The 22,706-nt window shown below is 32.1% G+C and overlaps 2 protein-coding genes across 3 annotated transcripts in view; both read left to right on the forward strand.

Moving 5' to 3' along the window:
- The window catches only part of LOC113513007 (G-protein coupled receptor moody-like), a 159,396-nt gene extending 148,351 nt beyond the window's left edge, over positions 1–11,045 (forward strand). For both annotated transcript variants that reach the window (XM_052893609.1, XM_052893610.1), the window contains 2 exons: positions 9,099–9,337; positions 10,193–11,045. In XM_052893609.1, coding sequence (XP_052749569.1) covers positions 9,099–9,337; positions 10,193–11,036 — 1,083 coding nt within the window. In that variant the 3' untranslated portion in view covers positions 11,037–11,045. The remainder of the gene's footprint in view (positions 1–9,098; positions 9,338–10,192) is intronic.
- Positions 11,046–11,771: 726 nt separating this feature from the next.
- LOC113512885 (G-protein coupled receptor moody-like) lies at positions 11,772–21,936 on the forward strand. Its single transcript, XM_026896841.3, has 3 exons — positions 11,772–12,006; positions 15,227–15,465; positions 16,073–21,936. Exons 1-3 carry the CDS (start codon positions 11,776–11,778, stop codon positions 17,004–17,006), a joined length of 1,404 nt encoding a protein of 467 aa, XP_026752642.2. The 5' UTR covers positions 11,772–11,775; the 3' UTR covers positions 17,007–21,936.
- The last annotated feature ends 770 nt before the right edge of the window (positions 21,937–22,706 follow it).

Here is a 22,706-nt window from a genome sequence, read left to right on the forward strand (position 1 = left end):
TTCTGAAATCAAAATAACTTATGGCAATGAATTTACAGGGTACAGAGGAGTAACACTCCTTAGGAATGGCAACGCATGGGGGGTATCATGGGCGAAACAGTATACTCTGTTATGTTCATGGTACTGCTCATGTCTATAGGTGACGGTTACCACTTTCCATCAGGTGGGCCGTCAGCTTGCTTGCCATTCTAAGTTGTATAAAAAAAAAAGAACTTGTTTTGCCACTGTTTAGGTCGATTTATTTTGCGGAACACAATCTTTATTTATGTCGATTATATTTTTCACATAATACATTTAATATAATTCGTATACTTACTTTTTAAATAACATATTGCCTGTTATTCATTAGGAAAATATTTTAGATTCGCGAGACGCCCTGGCTTTGCACGATTGTTTATAAAAAAACACAGCCCACAATAATAATAATAATAATAAACTCTTTATTGCGCACAGTAGAGATATATACAAGGAGTATTTATACAGAATGTGCATATACAAAAGGCGGCCTTATCGCTAAAAGCAATCTCTTACAGACAACCTGGCTAATTTATACTAACCCAAATTACTTGCTTAATTACTTGCTAATAATATAGTTTTTAGGTGTAAGGATTATTGAAATAAATTGAACTCCAACTGAAATCCAAACAAAAAACCAATTCTTTACCCTTTTATATTAATTGAGAGTAGCTATGTATCGCGGCTTCACTTGTTCGAATACTGCTACTCCCTTGCCTGTGGACAGTTTAGTATGTCCTTCAATGTTAAATAGATATACCAAAAAACTTACATTCAAAATTTCAAGCTTTAAATTACTGTAGTTTAGGCTATATGTGTGTGTGTGTGTGTGTGTGTGTGTGTGTGTGTATGTGTGTGTGTGTGTGTGTGTGTGTGTGTGTGTGTGTCAGTCAGATCGGCGTCTTACTATCCGGCTCGACCCACTGGAACTGCGTAGAGATGTTGCATCTCTGTGCATTTTCTACCGAATTTATCATGGGGAGTGTTCTGAAGAATTGTTCGGATTGATACCTGCTGCAGATTTTCACCATCGTACAACCCGCCATAAACTAAAATTTCATCCCAACCATCTGGACAAGTGGCGGTCCTCCACCGTGCGTTTTTCAAGGCACTTTCTCCCACGCACAACCACTCTTTGGAATCAACTTCCAGCAGCAGTATTTCCGAACCGATACGACAACATAACCTTCAAGAAAAGAGCATATTCCTTTTTAAAAGGCCGGCAGCACACCTGCAATGCCGTAGGTGTTGTGGGTGATCATGGGCGGCGGTAGTCACTTACCATCAGGTGAGCCGCATGCTCGTTTGCCCCCTGTGTTGTAAAAAAAAAAAAAAAAAAAAGACTGTCACTCAATCAGGACATGTCATTTTGATGTATAAATTTATCAAACAAACATAGGTAAACATTAGTTAACATTTAAAGAACGCATATAAGACAAAACATTTCAATGTAAGAACAATCGTTATGTACAGTTTTCCCTTTGTTACTTTGCTCGTTATACTGCAGAAAATGGCGTCACTGAAACAAAATTCAAAAGGAACATAACAATGAAGCGTTTCTTTTAGCTTTTCACTTCTTTTCAAAGTCAAATAAATATTGTTGAATTGAAAATTTCAATGTTGATTTTATCCCTAAATATAGAAATCTTATTCCAAGTTTAATTTCATTACCTTTTGCAGTCTAATAAGTTCTGTTTGTATTATTGGAGTTTTAAGTAATAGTAGTTAGTATATGTAAATATTATGAATGTTTAATAATGTGAGTATATAGATACGTCCAACACATAACAGATAAAATGGATTGGTTCTAGGACAATTATATTTACACTGGCTTACCTAATTACCTACAAAATGGTATGTAAACTATGTCTTCTATCAAAACACGCTATTTCATGATAATTATATCAATTATGGTTGTATAAGCGAGAGAAAATATTAACATCAAATCTAAAATTCTTTCTCTTTCTTTAATTATTAATTTCACGCCATACATAAGTACAATATTGTTTTAATAATTATTTAACATTTTCCTATACATAAGGAACAGCTTTTTAAATCATAACAAAACTTATATGGAACCAATACCGAAATATACTTTATATATCGCAAAAAGTATTATTAATATAGATTTATATTTATTGAAGATAATATACCAAAAAGTATTAATAAATGGATATTGTGAACTGTTTGTAGGAATGAAAACGCCGGTTTGCGTTGAAAAGTTGTACTGACAATTTGTAAAAAATGAATAATTAAAAGAATAAAATGATAAAAACACAAATTACAAAAGAGTTTGTAACAATTGAGAAACTCTTTCTTTTTTAACTCTCATAAAAAATAACTACGTACTAGAGCTCCAAATCCTGGAAAGTTGAAAATTAGTAGATTATTTTCAGTGCAATTCTTTTTCCGGAAATTTGACTCATAATTGCATAAATCAAGGAAGAGCAACCACAGCGTAGTAAATAAATAGACATGTGATTTCCCTATTCGAGCCTTAATCAAGTTGTAAAGTTGGTAATGAACGAATTTTGCTTTACTTAACTGATTTATGCTTAAAACTATATAGACAAATGTTAAATTTATGTACGAAATGAAAGGGTAAAGTTAAGGTGAATGTAGCATGCAGAACATGAGTATAGCGACTTGATTAACCAATTTTAACTATATTTGTTTTTATTATAACAAAAATTAATACTGGCGTATCACTTGTTTATCATTTCAGCCATTCGTCCGCTGCTGGACATAAGCCTTCCCCATAGACTGCCATAAAGAACGGTCTTGAGCCACCTACATCCACTGACTCCCAGCAATGCATTTCAGGTTGTCACTCCATCTAATGGGGGGTCGCCCTACACTGCGTTTGCCCACACGGGGTCGCCACTCAAGAATCTTTCTTCCCCATCGGTTATCGGTTCTTCGAGCGACCAGCCTATTGCCGCTGGTTAATTGATGAGGATTTTTTGTTTGAATTTGCATACATACTTATGGTAGTGGAATTAAACAAAATAATTTTAATTAATTAACTAAAAATAATGAATCTGAAAATAAAATTAAATTGAAATATTGATTTAATTTTAAGCACTTTTGAATTGTCACTCTATTATGACAAATCGTAGCGCCCAATTCCAAAAGCAGATTTGCTTAGTTCTTTTCAAACAAGAGTTTTACAAGTTTACTATCTGTACAGTTAGAAATAAGTAACAAACAAAATCAATTTACTAGTATAGTATTATATTATTTGTAGCCATACTATAGCAGACCAAACGAGTTCACGAGTATGACGGATGTGCTATCATTGCATTCAACTATATTTCAGAGAGATCAATAACCTATCCTACCACGCCGTTACCTGTCTGGACAATTTAGTGAACGTTACTCTCGAGATAGAAAAATCTACGAAGTCATATCTAATCAAAAGAAAATAAAGTTGGAATTGTTAAAGGATATAAAATTTTGCCTTCCGGCAACTTTATTATATCGATGCATTCCCAAATGCATTGAAGAGAGTTTCAGTTAATATTGAAACATTGAAAGTAAATGATATGCATTAGCTTATACCTATTCTAATTAAATAAAGAAGCAGCAAAATTGAAATGTATAATTCCTTTCTACTATTATCCTACATAACTAAATGATATAGATATAAATTGAGAAAATATTTTTGAATAAACAAAGATCAATCAACGGCCGAGTTTAAAATAGTGAAGATGCAGTCTTAAAAAGACATCAAAATAAACAAAAACATATAAAACATTCGCCATGTGTGTCCCGGCATAGAATGGGCCACCCCAACCTTTCCCGTGCGTGTCGTAAGAAGCGACTAAGGGAGGGCAAGGGATGAACAGGAGCGGCCTTCTTAAAACATCTTTAAAAGCCTAACTGCGGTTGCCAACCGTACTGCCAAGCGTGGCAACTGCTGGCAAAAATCCCCTTATGGGGAAGGCTTATGTCCAGCAATGGACAGTTAACTGATATAATAAAAAATAATAAAAACAAAAGCATACTTATTTAGCGAATATGGAAACCCACCATCCAGACGTGAATTTACTGGGTACAGAGGAATAACACCTGAGTCCTCAGGAATGGCAACGCATGGGGGGTATCATGGGCGAAACAGTATACTCTGTTATGTCCATGGTACTGCTCATGTCTATAGGCGACGGTTACCACTTTCCATCAGGTGGGCCGTCAGCTTGTTTGCCATTCTAAGTTGTATCATCAAAAAAAAACCTGTTTTCTAAGTTCTGACGTCTCGAAACATCATACATATTAATACAAGATAACAACTAAAGAGATTGGGTTTTGCAAATAACCTGATCCGTTTAGACTCGTAGTGTTTATTTCGAAGTGGAGGTTGTTCGTTTGAAAGGTACTGCGAACTAAATTTAATCTTTCTTTAAGGAAATACGTTCTACTAAAAAAAATAAGTAAAACAATGTTCAGAATACAACAACAACAAAAAAAGCACACATACGTATTATATCACATTGTTCAATAAAAGTTCGCAGTGTGATTTTGGCATAGGCCATCCCTACCTTTCCCGTGGGTGTCGTAAGAGGCGACTAAGGGAACTTAAAGGAAAAGAGATAGGCATCAGCGTCCCTCTTAAAACATTTGTAATTGCCTAACTGCGATTACGAACCCGCCTGCCAAGCGTGGCAACTACTAACAAAATTCCCCTTATGCGGAATGCTTGTGTTCAGCAGTGGACAGCTAACGACTGAATCGATGGTGATGATGATTCCATAAAAAAGAAAGAAGTGGTAATGTTGTGAAAAATCCTTGGCCTACGAAATCGAAATTAGGCCAGTCGATTTCTTTTGTGACATAGATACACTACATTTACTGGGTACAGAGGAATAACATCTGAGTCCTTAGGAATGGCAACGCATGGGGGGTATCATGGGCGAAACAGTATACTCTATTATGTCCATGGTACTGCTCATGTCTATAGGCGACGGTTACCACTTTCCATCAGGTGGGCCGTCAGCTTGTTTGCCATTCTAAGTTGTATATAAAAAAAAAAAACTAGACATTATTTTATAAATTTCAAGGAAAATAACAAATATTCATTTCTACGCAGGGAAATTCACAACTAATGAATACGAGTACTACTAATATTATGTAATATATAAAAATATATAGAAATGCTTAAATCTGAAATATTGATAACTCAAATTGAATTTCTATAATAATAAAGTTGCTAGCAACTTGTTTATTTTTTTAAATGTTGACACTTTTGTTATTTTACTCATTAGTATTTTTTTAATTGACATAAAGTTATCGATTTAATAAATAATATTTTACTTTTGTAATCATTAGCTACTAATTGTCACATTCAAATTGGTATCGATGTTTTTGACGTAATCGCGCATCTTGAAACATGTCATGCTCACTACGATGTACTTTGTGGTTCCGTAATGGGCCGAGTCGTTAGACTCCTTAAAATATGGTTGAACACAATTATAACTAGTTTATCCGTCATACTCGTGAACAGGTGCTTCTGGTAGGGACTGGACTCTTCAAGAATACTGTGACTGACTGTAGCTTTGTAGTTGTTTATATTCTTTCTTCTAATTAATACAATATTTGTGACAGCTATTTTATCCATTCACATTTTTGTTGCATTTTACTACATTTTTGTTTTTACTTAATATTTATTTGAAAAAAGCAACATTTGACTCGTTTACCCGTTCATTTCATTGTTTACACTCCGAACTTATACTGTAAATTCATTACAAAAATAATTATTTAAAATACTTATAATTAAATTTACTTGTATAAAAAATATTTATTATTATATTAACGAAACGAAACCCGGATACTGATTAGATAAGAAATTTCAGAAACCATAAGGTTTCCAAATAAATTCTAAGAAGCCTCTCGAATGACCTGGGCGTCCATTAAGAAAGTGTTTTGGGAATACCCTCAGAAAAGATAGAAAATGGATTCGGACCAGTCAGAGTCGTGAGTTGTGCTTCTGATATTTTATTATTTATGTTAATGTATGATTGTGTGTTATACTGTGTAGTGTAACACAATTTATTATCAGTATTAGATGGCCTGCCTGTATTTAGTTAGTAACCCCTGATAGTTGATAAAATGACCTTCGGGTCATATAAAAATTGAACGGATTTCCGGCTATTCTTGATAAATGAAATGATTAAAAATGTTATAAGGCATTCATTTGATTGCTTTAAAACAGGCATGGTTTTGTTTATGTGAATAAGACCACTGTGAGTCGATTTTTTGTAAAAATAACGGTATTTTTAAAGAAGTCGTTCTATCGGAATTTTTTTATCCAATATCTGTATTGACGTGTCACCAATCAATTGACTTGTCAACTAAGATACAAAAAATGTTTCCAAAGTATATATATATATATATATATATATATATATATATATATATATATATATATATATATATATACTTTATTGCGCTTGTAAAATACATTGTTGATGCATTTATAAATATTGTGAACAACGGTGGACTTATTTATGACAGAGATCTCTTTCAGTCAACCCAATACAGTTAGAAAGCATGTCGTGCAACTAATTTGCAACAACTATTAATACTCCGAATATGAATAACTAATCAATACATAAACAACTATACAAATAAACAGTTAAATGAAATTTTAATATATATCAGAATATTATATAAATACACATACTATAAATAAATGTAATACCTACCTACTTATATAATAAATGTTAAAATAAATGAATATACTACCCACATTACACTACTTTAACCGTTGATAAATTATGTAAATAACACACAATTATGTAGAATATAATAATATTTAATATAAAAACGACTCCATGACATTACAACTGAATGACTTTAGAATAAGCACCATTCAAGAGTAAATACCTCAGACAACGCAATCGTTGAAGCCATGAGTGTTTCAATAATTGAATTTCTACGATACCGGTGCGGTTTTCATTACAGAAATCAACCCATAGTCAACCAATAAATCATCTCAATAATATTGTTAAGATAATGTAAACTTTATTGCAAGATTTACATTACATTCGTATTATTAGAAATAATTAATATGTAAATTAAATTAACAAATCGAAGATTGATGATTATGGTAGAAGCGAAAGAGGTTTGCTTGAATCAAAGCATTTGGCATTTCTTTGTTTCTGCCTACCCTAATGGGAGACAGGTATAACAGATATGTATGTAAATTAAAAAATACAAACAATGGAAACACATACAAATATCCTTTGTCCGCATAACTAGAAATTATTATTTTACCGACTAAAAAGTCGACTTTATCTTTCTCCATGTCAAATACACCAAAAATCCTTAATTTCGTTTACAAGGCCACTTTCACATTCAAAATATTAGGACAGTGTAAGGAATATAGTATTCCAACGAGTTCACATCCCGATTTATTACATTACAATTCGGGACGCATTACTCTGTCTAGACGTGTCCGTTAGATCACTAGTATGAAAGAGTTCTTTACACTGTGATACTTTCTAATATCATAAAATATGAAAGTGAATTTATTTGTTAACTTATAGCACCTTAACGGCTTAACTAAACCCTATGAAATTTGGTGTATAAACGCTTTATATAGGATAGAAAAGAATATAAGCTACTCTTTGTCCCGGTCACGCGGATAAAATCGCGGGTAAAAGCTAGTTTTTTTTATATAAATTATACTTCGATTCATCAATAACGGGGTACGCAATTTCTTAATAATTGTCTCTACTTGAAATGAGAAAACTTTGTTATTATTTTGGTGATCGTTCAATTGCTGTTTAACACTTGAACAAACCTTTTGAAAACAATCCAACTCTAAATAATAAATTACAAGCTAACTACGTAGAAGTAGAAGCGTTGAATCAACTAATTGTTGAAAGTTTTAATTTGAATGAACTTCAAATATTTAACTCGTTTAAATTGACAAATAGATTTAATTCTCTACAAAAAAACAGGAACTTGGACCGTGACTTAATTACTTTCTATTGACTAGTCCCATTATTGTTATTTGATCGATTTTGAAATTATTTTACCTATAGAAAACCACGTTATTGGCAAGTAACATATTTTTTTACAAAAAAATACCGTGCAGAACTGGAGCACATCGCTAGTAATATATCAGCATCATCATCATATCAGCCATTATCATAATATCAACATAGGCCTAAAGTAATATATAATATAATAAATTATAATTTATTTTATAACTATAGCTATGCAATTAAAAATATCAGCTTGACCACGCTGGCTAAAGTAGTGGTCGTTGTCGCCGACAACAAACCTCTTTATATTTTTATAACATATTTTTTCTATATTAAAACATGAAACTGAACCCGATGTAATTTCTACAGTCGTGATATTATTAATTTATTTACTAATCACTTATCGATGATTTGATTTTAACGATGGGCGCAAATAGTGACTAATTAGCTGCGTACATAAACCCAATATATATACAGATATATGTCTAATATCATTTCTGTTTATATTTTAATGGCGATCTTTACAGCTCAATTATAGCTGAGTTGCTTTGCTTAAATAAGGTCCCGGATTCCGTTCTTGGTCCGGTTGATTTAAAACACTAATTCTCCAAATTTAACTAAACTCAAACCTAAATATTCTGTTTTGGTATTCTATAACACAAGACTATCTGTTATAATTCTGTTATAATCATCATAGCTATTAACTGTCCGCTGCTGAACATAACCCTTCCCCTTCCATTCATAAGGGGAGCTTTGCTAGTAGTTTCCACACTTGTCAAACAAGTTGACAAGTGCAATTAGGATTTGATGATGTTTTAACATAGATACTGATACCTATTCCTCAACCATTGAATTCCTTTAGTCGCCTCTTACGACACGGGAAAAGAAGGAGTAGTCCATTCTATGCCGGGACAACATAGCGAAATATTATAATATCAATAAATATACCTTCCAACATCGAATACAAACCCAGATCTCATGCTATAAATGAGTAGACTGAGTTTGTTCCCAGTTACACTACAGAAAGAACCACTATTCAAGGTTATGCTTTTAAAAATATTTTCAAAATATATGTACCTAATAATAATGTTTCAGGTCCGAAACGCAACTGCGGTGTTCATCATGAACTTATCATGTTCTGACCTGCTCTTCTGCTGCTTCAACCTTCCACTGGCAGCATCCACCTTCTGGAGACGGTCGTGGGCACACGGCAGGACTCTCTGCAGGATGTTTCCCTTGGCCCGCTACGCATTGGTTGCAGTATCACTATTCACTGTTCTCGCCATCACGATCAACAGATATGTGATGATATCGCACCCAAGAATCTATCCAAAGTAGGTTATTATTTGTTTTGCGCTAGCTATAAATTTACATGAATATTTTTATGCAAAGAAATGGTAAACAAGCTAAAAGCCCACCAATTGAAATATACCTACCGCATATTGACATAAACAGCACCATTGACATGACAAAATACACCATGCTATCCGTTGCACTCCTTATAGATTACCACTCCTGAGGACTAAGGTACTATACCTCCATTCTTTGTAATTATACTGCCCTACTAAGCAAAACACATCCATCCATATAAGCATAGCTGCTTGATAGCAGAAACACAAATAGAACAGCGGACTTTTGGATAAATCCTCCAGAATTTTAATCAAAAAAGTGTCCTATATGTTAACTCAGACACTTATATACTAAATTTCTCTTATTTAATTCCATTCAAAGTCAAGCTGTTTCAATCTAATTACACTTAAGTTAAACTGGTAGTTATGACATTAAAATATAATTCCATTCAATTCACTAATCGAAACTGAATAACAATCACATAAAAACATCCAAATGTCTTTGCAAATATATAATAATATATAATTATTTTTATTAAATTCTGTTTATAGTTTACTATTATCTGTATGGTGAACTAAATTGCTCGGTAATAATAAATCAGGTGCGTAACTGAGGTACAGGTTTCCATTTTGATTGGGTCGGGTTTAGGACCCGAACTTTTCTAAATTAACTCAGAGCTAGATGTTCTACATTGTGATCCCAGTTGTTTGTTATGTAATTTCTCATATATAATACATACAATGAATACAGAACATTTATAATAAATAGTATCAGATTATACTCGTAGTGCCCGAAATAGAAGTTTTCCAATTTAATCCAAGGAATATTGTATTTTTCAGATTATATAAGAGACACTACCTCGCAGTAATGGTTGCTAGTACGTGGATCTTCTCATTTGGCGCTTTAATAGCAACATGGCTGGAGAAATGGGGCCGATTCGGATTAGACCCCACTATCGGATCTTGCTCTATACTCCCTGATCAGAATAAAAGATCTCCGAAGGAATTCCTCTTTGTCGGCGCTTTTATGCTGCCCTGTTTAGCAATTGTAATATGTTATGCTCGAATATTTTGCATCGTGAGAGAGGCAGCAAGAAAATCGCGAGCACCGGCCCGCGGGCGGCCTCGGGGATTATTAGAAGACTCAGCAGTTGGTTCAGCATCGACAGCTTTAGAGCGATCACCTTGCCCTGAAAATGGGGTCAACCATGTCGCTCCACCTAGAAGAGCATTACTAGCACCGCCTGTGTTACATTGTCCTCCAACACCAGCCCCTGAACGTTCATCGTCTTCTGGTGTAGACACATTAGACGGACACGATGAAGAGTGCGCACTTGATGCAAAACCTCGAACACCTAGTGGTGGTGAAACAGCTAAAAGACTTCGACAAGCCGCAGTAGCGTTAAGACGATCACCGGCATCGGTCAGACCACCTCGACTGACTCATAAAGATAGGAAGCTACTAAAAATGATAATGGCTATTATGCTATCATTTTGGGTGTGTTACTTGCCTATAACTCTCACGAAGATTTTTCGAGAGTTCACGTCACATCCAGCGGCGAATATCGCCGGCTATATACTAATATATTTGACGACGTGTATAAATCCCATAATATATGTAGTGATGTCGAGCGAGTACCGCCAAGCGTACAAGAATTTGTTGATGTGCAGAAGGTGGGCGTGACGTTCGTCCGGCGATGGCGCATCGGAGAAGCGCCCGCCGTGACTAGTTATTACTGACCGCACCACCTCTGAACATGGTGACCACAAACAAACATTTATCAGACTAAAGACTGTTGAACTTTAAAGTTACCTCAAGTGTTGCGTGTAACAAACCTTGTATATTAGAGATCGTGAACCGTCCGAGACAGTGCTAAATAGAGGATGTGAAGACATGTTTCAAATATTATACTGACTAGTTTATAAGTGTAGACGATATATCAATACGTAATAAGTCATTTCAAGATATACCATGTAATCTAAAGTATTTTCAATGTTGTAATTTATTTATTATAGGTTATTACGAATATTAATAAGACAGGCGCAATGTACGTATTAACTTGTCAACCAGGTTAGCTTCGCGAAACCTGTGTTATTTTTATCTCATTAGTTTTTACCAGAGACTAGCAATAAAACGTGGCAAGGACCAAAGAGAATGGTACAATAATGTTGGAAAGCAATAACGTTAAATTATAATTTAAAAAATATAAACTATACTCGGCAGACGCAAGTCTGAGCGCTTATCAATCGCGGTGCGCCCATGACGGTCCACCTAACTTGACTCATGACCAGTTAGGGAAAAATCGTGTAAACAGTAATCATCGTAATGCCAGAAGCGAACGTTTTGTGTAAATTGTAATCCACTCATAGTGCGATGTTTGTGGACAAGTGACGCGCGATTGACGAGCGTTTACCGAGTTATAATGGCTTCGGTAATTAGCTTAGCAAACGGTTCGCTAGTGAATTTTACAACTAACAATAGTGTACTGGGACTGGATGAATACAACTCAGATAAGGAGCTAGCTGCTGTGGAATTGTTCAAGAACTATCCTGAGGGTCTGCTGAAGTTCGCTACAGTCTGCTGCGGGTTGTTCATGCTGGTTGGCATACCGGGAAATATAATCACAATCGTCGCTCTGGCCCGTTGTAAAAAGGTAGGTTATTACAATAGTAATAAAATTAATATAATTTTATGCGGTCTTTAAAAATATACAAGTCATATTTTCAAAGAACTATTTTTTTTTTAACAAAAAAATTGAGCTTTTTAGGCATAATCTCTCTTATTGGGGTCTAAGATGTTACACACATTCAAATAACGATAAAAAATATTTTATGACTACATATGTACATGCATAATGGTTTACCGCACCTTATCAAAAGTCCATGAGGGGCATCGACCCTTTAAATATTACTCGTTTACTAATAAGGAGTATTAAAACAAATTTAATGAAAAATGTTACTAAACTTTGTATTTATTTATTTACTCTTTATTGCACCGTTTAAAGAATAATACAAAGATAAATATATATTACACATATGGAGTACAAAAGGTAGTCGTATCGCTAAAGCAATCTCTTCCAGATACTCTTTATTATATATTTCTAAATTTATTGTATACTTCTAAACAAATTTGTATGGCTTAGATTAGTTTCCAATTCAGAACAGTCTCATATTTACAGTATATTTTTAAACGCCAAGCGAAATATAAAATATTTCTATACATATATATCTTTAATATTTCATAAGCATAATACTATTATATGAATCTGACGGACCCTCGCTTCGTCATTCCCGGTTGAACAAAAAAACATGACGTGACGATTTTATAAAAAAAAAAACAAATATATATTTAATCTCGTGTTGAAAGTGACTCATTTTCATAAGTACCATCAATATTTTATGTTGATACTTGTACCCTTTATGCGACTATCCAATCAACAAAAACCTCTATCTTCTACGCTACTTGATATTGTAGAGGGATCACCCTGTATTTCATTAGTCGCATGATCGATTCTAATAAAAAATAGAATAAATATTTTTTAAGTGAAACTTGAATAATACTTATTGCTTATAAAATCTCCTAATGACGAAACAAACTACTTTTAGATTTTGCATATATGTAAAAATTTACAAGTACTAACTTTTATTCTTTACAATTGTATAATACTATGGTATTATATATATATATATATATATATATATATATATATATATATATATATATATATATATATATATATATATATATATATATATATATATATATATATATATATATATATATATGATACCGTAGCAGCAATTATAAGCAATATATATATATATATATATATATATATATATATATTGGAACGCATAAATTCTATATATTTTATATACGAATACATATATGTAAGTCTGCATACCAATTATGTCTGTTTTACGTAAAGAAACCGCAACATGATTGTTTTTTTTTATTATTTATCCTTTTATTAGGAGGATAAAAATGCAAAAATTTAATACAACTGGTAAATATCTAATAATGTGAAAATATGTTATTGTTATTGCCTAACTTTATTAAGATTAAACATTACACTTGCGTTATCCCTATTTCTACCAAATAACTCGAATTTCTTCCACTGAACAATTTAGAATAAGATTGTCATCATAGATATACATATATATAAGAGCATAATTTAAATTAAAGCTAAGCTAAATTTTGTTTTGGTGTTAATCTTTGAATTGCACATCGAAAATAGGTAATCTAAAGAATTGACAGAAACAATATTACATGAATGTATTCCTTAAAAACACCCGATTTCAATAATGACAAAATCAATTACTTTGATTTAAAAAATCCAATTATTTTAAATTAAAAACTAAATTAAAGAACAGATTTTGATAAAATTTCTATAAGACTAATCTAAAAGTACATACTTTGAGATAAAAAAATCTATATCGGTTTATAACTGACGAGGTTATTAGATACATAAAAATACACCACCGAATTGAGAACCGCCTCCTTTTTTTTAAGTCGGTTGAAAAAGAGTTTTCCTAATAATTAATGTTTCGTAACATCACCGTAAGAAACCATAAGTATTGTTAGTAGATAAACTCATCCAAGCTTACCAAATGACTACTAACTAAACTGAACAAACTTCCCTATTACACACTGCGTAGTCACGTCACAATTAATTTAATATGAAAATTTCAAGAATTATTTTCAGTTAAATACTACGCTTTATACTGCAAAATTCATGCACACTATCTGTTCAGGCGCATTACTAGGCCGTCGTGATCGACTCTGAGTAACGTCCCATCACTACTACTATAACCATATTGTATTTCAAAAGTGAAAAATTGTCTTCGTTCTATTATCTAATTTAATATAAAATTCATTAATACAAATATTGGAGTCAGATCAGTTATTTTAAATCAAGAGCAATATACATCCCAAGCTGGAACACTATCACTAGTTTTCGGCTTGGTATACCTATTATGACTGTCACACCTGTTATTATGACCTTTTATAATTTATACAGATCTAATACTACTCGTAATACAAATCACTTATAGAACTTACGTCATCTGTTCTCATCTATGTCTGTGATATCATCATATCAGCTTTTAACTGCCCACTGCCACTGCAACTGTAGTTGCCACGCTTAGCTGGCGAATTGGCAACCCTAATTAGACTTTGGAGACGTTTTAAGGGGGACGCTGTTGCCCATCTATAGTCGTATCATATCTGTAATACACGTCCTCCAAGTACAAGTATCAAGAAACATCTTTTGGCAGTAGTTGCCACGTTTAGCAGGCGAATTAGCAACCGCAATTAGACTTTGGAGACGTTTTAAGAGGGACGCTGTTGCCCATCCGTCGCCGTATCATGTCTGTAATACACGTCCTCCAAGTACAAGTATCAAGAAACATCTTTTTACGTCTTCTATATTTTCTATATCAATACTTTCTATCTACATATATCTTCACCATTAACAAAGCGGTCGAAACTCATCATCAGACGTATCAAATTTTTTGATATTATGCATACACTTTATAGTGTAACTGCAGTTGCCAAGTCGCCTGCCAAGCGTGGCAACCAATGGCAAAAAATAGGCAAAGGCCTATGTTCAGTTAACGGCTGATATAATGATGCATAAATTTTAATATACCTACTTTACCTTTAACAATGTATGTAATCACACAAAATAATTTACCTATCAATACAAAACCACACAACAAAAAATTATTAAACTTTTATACATAATATAAAAATTAATGAATGTTCACAATACAAACATGAGGACTAATAAATTGTATGGTTTTCCAGAATGACCAATCAAATAGTTCAGTAAAATTGTAATGACGTAAAACAGTGTTTTTTCCCCTTTACAGGTACGCAACGCGACCGCTCTATTCATAATAAACTTGTCCACATCCGATCTCTTGTTCTGCTGTTTCAATCTACCGTTAGCCGGTTCTACATTCTGGACAGAGCATTGGATACACGGAAGAACATTATGCCGGCTGTTCCCGATGGTGAGATACGCGCTCGTCGCCGTGTCGCTCTTCACCATTCTGGCCATTACAATTAACAGATACATCATGATTGCTTACCCACTACTTTATCCTATGTAAGATTACCTTCATAATCATTTATTATCATTTAAGATAGATTAGAATAAAAAATCATTTTAATAGGCTTGTCCACAAGTTCTTTTAAATCATCACCTTTTTAATATTCTACCACTGATTTTAAAACGTTCATGTCTGTTTAAAAGATCCCGCTACAAACTCAATAGTTACTCTTTTTAAATCAATTTATGTATAAAAAAAATAATATTTTTACGTTGTGTTGAGATAAAATTTAAAAAGATATTTTGAGTATAACGAGCAATTTTTTATAATCTACCTACAAACTACCTAACTATGAATTCATTTTTCTCGAATCTATTTAACTCATATAACTACAGTAAACTTGAACACTACCTTGAATTCTTTGAAGTAAATTGATGTGTAATTGAACTTAGACCTACAGGTCAGACTATTAATAATAATAGGGATTCAAGTAAGCAAGAAGTTTGTGAAATTGTATAGTTGGAAACCAGGTAGCTAGTTTACAGGATATTGAATTGAATTTATGATGTAAATTGTTAACCCATTATTGTTTATGAATTATTAAGCTTTGAGTATATGACTAATCGATTATATTAATATAAGTGCGTATTTTGTTCTTAACAGATTATACACAAAACGGAAGCTGATACTGATGGTAGCGACAATTTGGATAATTTCCTTTGGTGCGCTGCTGGCAACGTGGTTTGAAGCTTGGGGTCGCTTCAGCTTAGAACCAAGTATTGGATCTTGTACCATAGTACCCGACGAACACGGCAGATCCCCAAAGAAATTTCTGTTCATAGTCGCCTTTTTACTTCCCGGTTTGGCGATTATAATATGCTACGCTCGTATATTTTGGATAGTTAAAAAAGTAGGCAGAAAATCACAACCATCAATTCGCTTGCGTCCCAGACCGACAACAGAGATCGTATCAACAGAGACACACTCGAGGGATATTTTGGAACACGAAAACAGACCGGCCAGTGTGCATGTACCACAAAAAATATATACTCAACGTATACTTTGCTTGTGCACACCAAGTTCAGAGAATTCCTCTTGTTCTGGCGCAGAGAGTTGCACACCAGATGAAGCTGACCGAAAAATGCCTTCAAGTAACAATCGCTCTGTAGGCAGTAGCGAAACGATTAGAAAAATCAAAGTAGCATTTGCAGGTAACAGGCAGCCAACAGAACCGAAACCACTTTTGCCCACTAGAAAAGACAAGAAATTGCGTACAATGATAATGGCCATAATGCTTGCATTCGGCCTCTGCCATTTGCCAATATCTGTAACGAAGATCTTCCTTGAGTTCACTCCACATCCAATTTTAAAAATTTTCAGTTACATTTTATTATATTTAACGACATGCATCAATCCCGTAATCTACGTAGTAATGTCTAATGAGTACAGGCAAGCATATAAAAATTTAGTCACATGTAGTCCACAAGTTAGAGAAATGACAGAATCCACAGGAATGAGGATAATGAACGGTCTGAATAAATCTTTTCGACGATCTGAAAGAAAAGTGAAGTTAAAAAATACTCAAGAAGATGTTTGAATGTTCTATAGTGTTTTGTTGTAAATGATGTGTTTTATTGTATTTGAAATTAGAGAAACAAGTGAGAGCCGTCCGCAATGTGCTAATTTGGAGGTGATGTAAGCGATAGAACAGTGTGAAACAGTAGATTTTTAGATTAGGGACGAAGAAGTATTATCTTCGTAGCGTAAGATATATCTTCAAATGTAAATAGACTTGTATATAGACATAATATTATATTAAGAGTAAAATGTTTTGGGAATACATCTATCTTCCACAAATAATACGATATAAATTTAAGAATTTCTTTTAAAGAATTGAATCCACACAAAGAATTTTGAAAAACGACTCTTGACCCGGTTTATTTTGTTTACAATTATTATATTTAAAAAATTATATAATAAAAAGAACATAAAAAATACTTACTCGAATATATTTTATCTTAACTCAATATAATAATGCTCTGAACATTGTCACGATTTTCTACGGATTAAAAAATAAATAGTTCAAATTTATATGGCGTACCTACTAAAAACTTGACTTGTTTGTCTTTTATGTGACATAGTCAAAATGAACGATATAAATATAGTTTATTTTAAGTATATTCACCAATTTATAGTAATTCCCTTCCTTATAAAAGGAATGATCAACAGTTTCCTTGTAAATTCATTGCTTGATAATATCCTTTCAAAAGATTAAAAAACATTTACACTATAATCATCTGAGTCACTCGTTTGTACTTCCGATTGGCGTTTGTTACGCTTCTGTAATTTAATAAATAGAAATACATATTCTTCGACAGTTTCAATGTTTAAGAGCAGTATCCAACTTCCACCCATCATTATCTGTTGACGTATATACGTATATATTTGTTATTTAATTCTTCGAATTGTATTTTAATTGAACTGAGTTTGAGAAGCTTTATTATTAATTACCTCTTTATGACATATACTCATAGTAACGGTTAAGATATAGGACGTAATTAAATGTGTTATATTGTAGGAAATATCGTAACTAAGTATGAATACTGTAATAGTGAATAACAGTCACAAATGTTTTACAAGTTATTAATTATACTTTACGGAAATTTAAAGACGTTAGAGATTTTATTGGAAATTTAAATTGATTAAAATTTAATAATTGTTTATTCACAATTGCAGAAATTTAAAAAATATATAATAATATATATTTTTTTTAAATTTCTGCAACGATATTGTGAATATGCACGGACGTTTTTGAACTATTTTTATACTGTTGCGTATAGTTTGCCAGTTTGCCACCATGAAGGTAAAATCATTCGATATTGTACCGTGTTATGATAAATAAAATAACATCCAATATCTTCGCGAATTATGAATCATTTTTAGTGATTCATATTGAATCAAATGGCTCCTGCGTTAATTCCTAGTATGGTCTAGTAACTGCATACTTACTAACTTTTATCTTCTAAATATGATGTCTTTTCTGAAAAAAAACTACTTTTTACCAAAATTATAAAAAAATAAAGAAACATATATCTTACTTCTCTAAGTGATAAACTAAAAGCAAAAGAATTATTATATTTTCCTGTAAAACTTGTTACATATTTAAAATTCAATTTTAACGTCAGTAGATTTCCGTAAATCTATTCATTCCTAAAGATGCGCTTACACGGGTAAGTTTTAAGCAAATGCCCACCAATTGTTTATTAAGTTACTTCATGTCGAATTTTCAATTTAATCGGATTAACGTAGATGTAATTTCGTCGAGATTATTCGACTAGTTTCGGAATGCCTAAAACCCTTTTTCTTATATAATTTACGTGAAGCCAAAATTCAAATGTGATCTCTTAAATAAGAGTCACGGATAATCCCGAAACTAGTCGAGTATAGTCCACAAAAGTAGAAAGTCAATCTGGTTAAGTTTACTAAAATTTTATAATATAATGTGTGCATACTAAATTTAATAATAAAAATAATATCGCCCAGCATTGCTTTGGCGGTATATTCATCAACAACTGTTATATATTTTTTTAATCATCACAATTAAGAAGTATTAACTGGATTTCCGCAATTTAAATTACCCATGTGAGCGAACCTTAATAAGGCAGATGTTTGGTACAAAACGTACAATATCAATGTGTGATATTATTGTAAATAAGATGGATGTCAAAGACGTAGAGTTTCGATATGATATTATTGAATCGAAGAAGGTGCTGTTTTAAACGCGTTATTATATAAAATAAATACATTGGTATATAAATGAGCAGGTTTAAAAAAAAATTTGTTAACGCAATTTATAATTATTTATTTTACTTATTGAAAACTCTCTTATAATAATCTCAATTTGTGCTTATACAAGGTAATATCGAAACAATTAGCATTCTTATAAAGGGCTATTCTACTGATGATTCTGACCATGTTTCACAAAAGAACATGGGTCAAAAAATGTACCGCCCATAGCCACTTAATACTATGGCGTCCAACTGTCAACTAAGCTCCCAATTTACAAAAACATCAAACCTCTGATAAAACTATAATAGATATTGAAATATTTATTCCTTTCTTTTGCACAAAATTCTCAATTTGAAAGACAGTGACAAATGAGTATTACAGTGTAATACTCATAATTAAAATATGTTTGTAGGACGTTTTAGTTTTTATGAATAAGAGAATTAGTACAGAAGACTCAATTTTTTTCGGTAAAATATACTCCCTTAAAATTTTGCTAATTACTTCTATATTACCTGTATACATTTTTTATTAAATTTCTAAAAGTATATCAATTTCGCTGTCGTTAATTTAATATATTAATATTATAAATTAAAAAAAAATCCTATTAATCTAGATATTCATTTTTAGGCAGTACCTATCTATTTTTATGAATTGTATAATTATATAAAAATATAAGTTGTGATTTCTCCATACGATATATCTAATTGCGAAATAGTTTAACTTATAATAAATGTTATAAGTAAGAGTTAAATTTATAAAAATCAAATAACTAAGCCTAAAAACGTAGCAATCATTCCAGGATACATTTGGGAGATATGGTTAATGATTACTATAACAACTATAGCAATTTATTTAATAATCTATAAATATCTAAGTTAAATTAATGATTAAAATAAATGTTTTGTACATTAACTGTATTGTAGAATGAGAAAAGTGTTACTAGTGTTCCCAAAGATGTTTGTATGTAAAGAACACGATATTTCATTTATAATATTTACTTGGACATTCAATTGAGTATGTATACAAACGAGTTTTACTATGAAGAAACGATGTATGGACTTGTTTTTTTGTAAGATATATTTAATTATCGTTAATTATATATCAAAATCTCTTAACAAGGATGATTATGCTATAAATTACTGGGGAATAGTTCCATAATTTTCCATAAGTTACGTATGGTATACATTCTAATGGTAATATGATTTAACAACCAGTTTTATTTAGAATCACGAAGCAATAATAGTTTTCAAGGTCTACATTTGCTATTTTTGTCAAGTATATGGAAATAAGAAAAGAAAATACTCGAAAACAGTGGATAACTGGACAAAAACAAATTGCAAATGTTATGTCTGTAATATTTTTACAGAAACTAGTGTTTTAATTGTTTATATGACATTAAAGTCATTTGATTGTTCCATATGAACTAAATTAAGAAACTTCTGAGCTAGAGGATATATACGATATAAAAGCATTGGCATGACCTTTTTTTCTATATAAGTGCAGCTCATTATTTTTAATTCATCTCACATATATATTACCTATCTAATATTAATGTGGATTTGATTATATATAAACAGAACTTTTTATATGTATAATTTACAATACAACAAATCTATTGGACAAGGAAAACAGGCCTGCATTTTGCATACATAGAATATATCTATTGAACTATACTTTTATATTATTAACCTAAATACCTCTTACCCAAATAGTCACATTCAAGATAGAGGTTACTATTAAAGTTACTTTTGAATATACAACGCTGAACTAGATTAGATAAAACTTTTTTCAGTTTTACAAAAATTTATGATCACAGGAAAATGAAATTTATTCTAAACTAATTGAAAATTAAACTCATTAAACGTTCAATTTATTTAAACAAAAAACAGTCTTATGTATATATCTTCATTGTCAGTCAATATCTAATATTAAACCACGTAATAATCAATGGGATATTAATTCTATACATCATTTTTTCCTATTTAAATTTTATTAAAATAATATAAAATGCAATCATCAAATAAATAGCAGAATGTACTTTTACAATGACATATATGCTGGTATTCGTCTTTTATTAAATCCAAGAATGATAATATCTAGGAATTACACATGCGTCATATTTTTTGTGGAACTCTGTATGAATCGTGTATTGATAGAATTGGAGTGCGTACATACAATATAAGTCCAATTCTCTCAAGTAAACAAACCATTTCGTGCGTTTACTTTTCATTGTATTCATATTCTATATCTGTTTTACACTTTTTAGTTTGCACTTGACCATGCCTACTCATAAATTTTAGTTACCGTCAACCTTCCGAACTTTAATTACATTCAAGGATTCAAAGTCATAAACATTTCCAATTTTTATGTAAATTCCCCAACTTAAAGTTGCTTTTACATTCTCTAAATTAGAATATTCATAATTTTAAAGAAGATACAGTGCATAATATGCATTTAATACGTAAAACACATGTATTATAATTAAAAAGAACATACTGGTATTTTCCTTAGTTGTTATAAATTTTACAATTACCTTGTATACCAAAGCTACTCAAAGCGTAACTAATTGTATTATTAAGTGTATGATTAATGTAATAAATTATTGACACCTGTCGTTGATATTGTAAGCTGAACACCAAGAAGTAGGTACCAAAGAACCAAACACCGGGGCCACGGAAACCCTTAAGCCATTGTACTTACCAAAGATGTAATTGTAATAAATTAAAATGTTTACATTTTTCATGACTTTTATTTATCACTTGCAATCATCCGCGACTTCGTTCGTGTGACTAATGTATGTTGATAGACTGGATTAAGTAGTTTTTTTAATGGATGATAATGGAATGGTAACCCCGTCTGCGTTAACGATATATACTGGCGAAGCACCAGTAGCTGATTATAGGAGAAAATTAAAAATCGCTCGACCTGATTGGGTATATTGCTAGCAATGGGATTCTCAGTCTCCATTACTAACAATCCCTTTCCCCCCGAAGTGAGACAGGTTATAAATATAAGAATGTCTTGATCACTCATTTACTAAGATAGGTTAAGTAAATTATAACAAAATGGGCCTTATGTTGTCTGAATAAATATATATTATTATTACTATCAATATTTCATATTATGCAGAATATTCACCGGAGGGAGACTGTACAAAACTCGTTTGCTTGAATACCTCTATTCCTTTCGTGTTTCTACCATGAAGCACTTGTGTTTACATGACTGTGTTTCGATTTAAAGTGTGGGATACGGCAGTGAACTGTACGTACCCTGTAAACAGAGAAATAACACCTTAGTCCTCAGGAATGGCAACGCATGGGGGGTATCATGGGCGAAAAAGTATACTCTGTTATGTCCATGGTACGGTTCATATCTATAGGTGACGGTTACCATTTCCCATCAGGTGGGCCGTCGGCTTTCATTCTAAGTTGTATAAAAAAACATGTCGTAAGGAACGGTCCTGAACCTAATGCACAGACCTACGAACTTTCTGCAACACATTAGAGGT

This window comes from Galleria mellonella, unplaced genomic scaffold, assembly GCF_026898425.1.
Source record: "Galleria mellonella isolate WM207_F2 unplaced genomic scaffold, CSIRO_AGI_GalMel_v1 utg182, whole genome shotgun sequence".
Classification (NCBI taxonomy): Eukaryota; Metazoa; Arthropoda; class Insecta; order Lepidoptera; family Pyralidae; genus Galleria; species Galleria mellonella.

Excerpts from the sequence above, each read along its gene's own strand:
- LOC113512885 (XM_026896841.3), top strand. The coding sequence starts at position 11,776 with ATGGCTTCGGTAATTAGCTTAGCAAACGGTTCGCTAGTGAATTTTACA. Across the intron at positions 12,007-15,226 it reads CTCTGGCCCGTTGTAAAAAG|GTACGCAACGCGACCGCTCT; the intron begins GTAGGTTATTAC and ends TCCCCTTTACAG. Across the intron at positions 15,466-16,072 it reads TACCCACTACTTTATCCTAT|ATTATACACAAAACGGAAGC; the intron begins GTAAGATTACCT and ends TGTTCTTAACAG.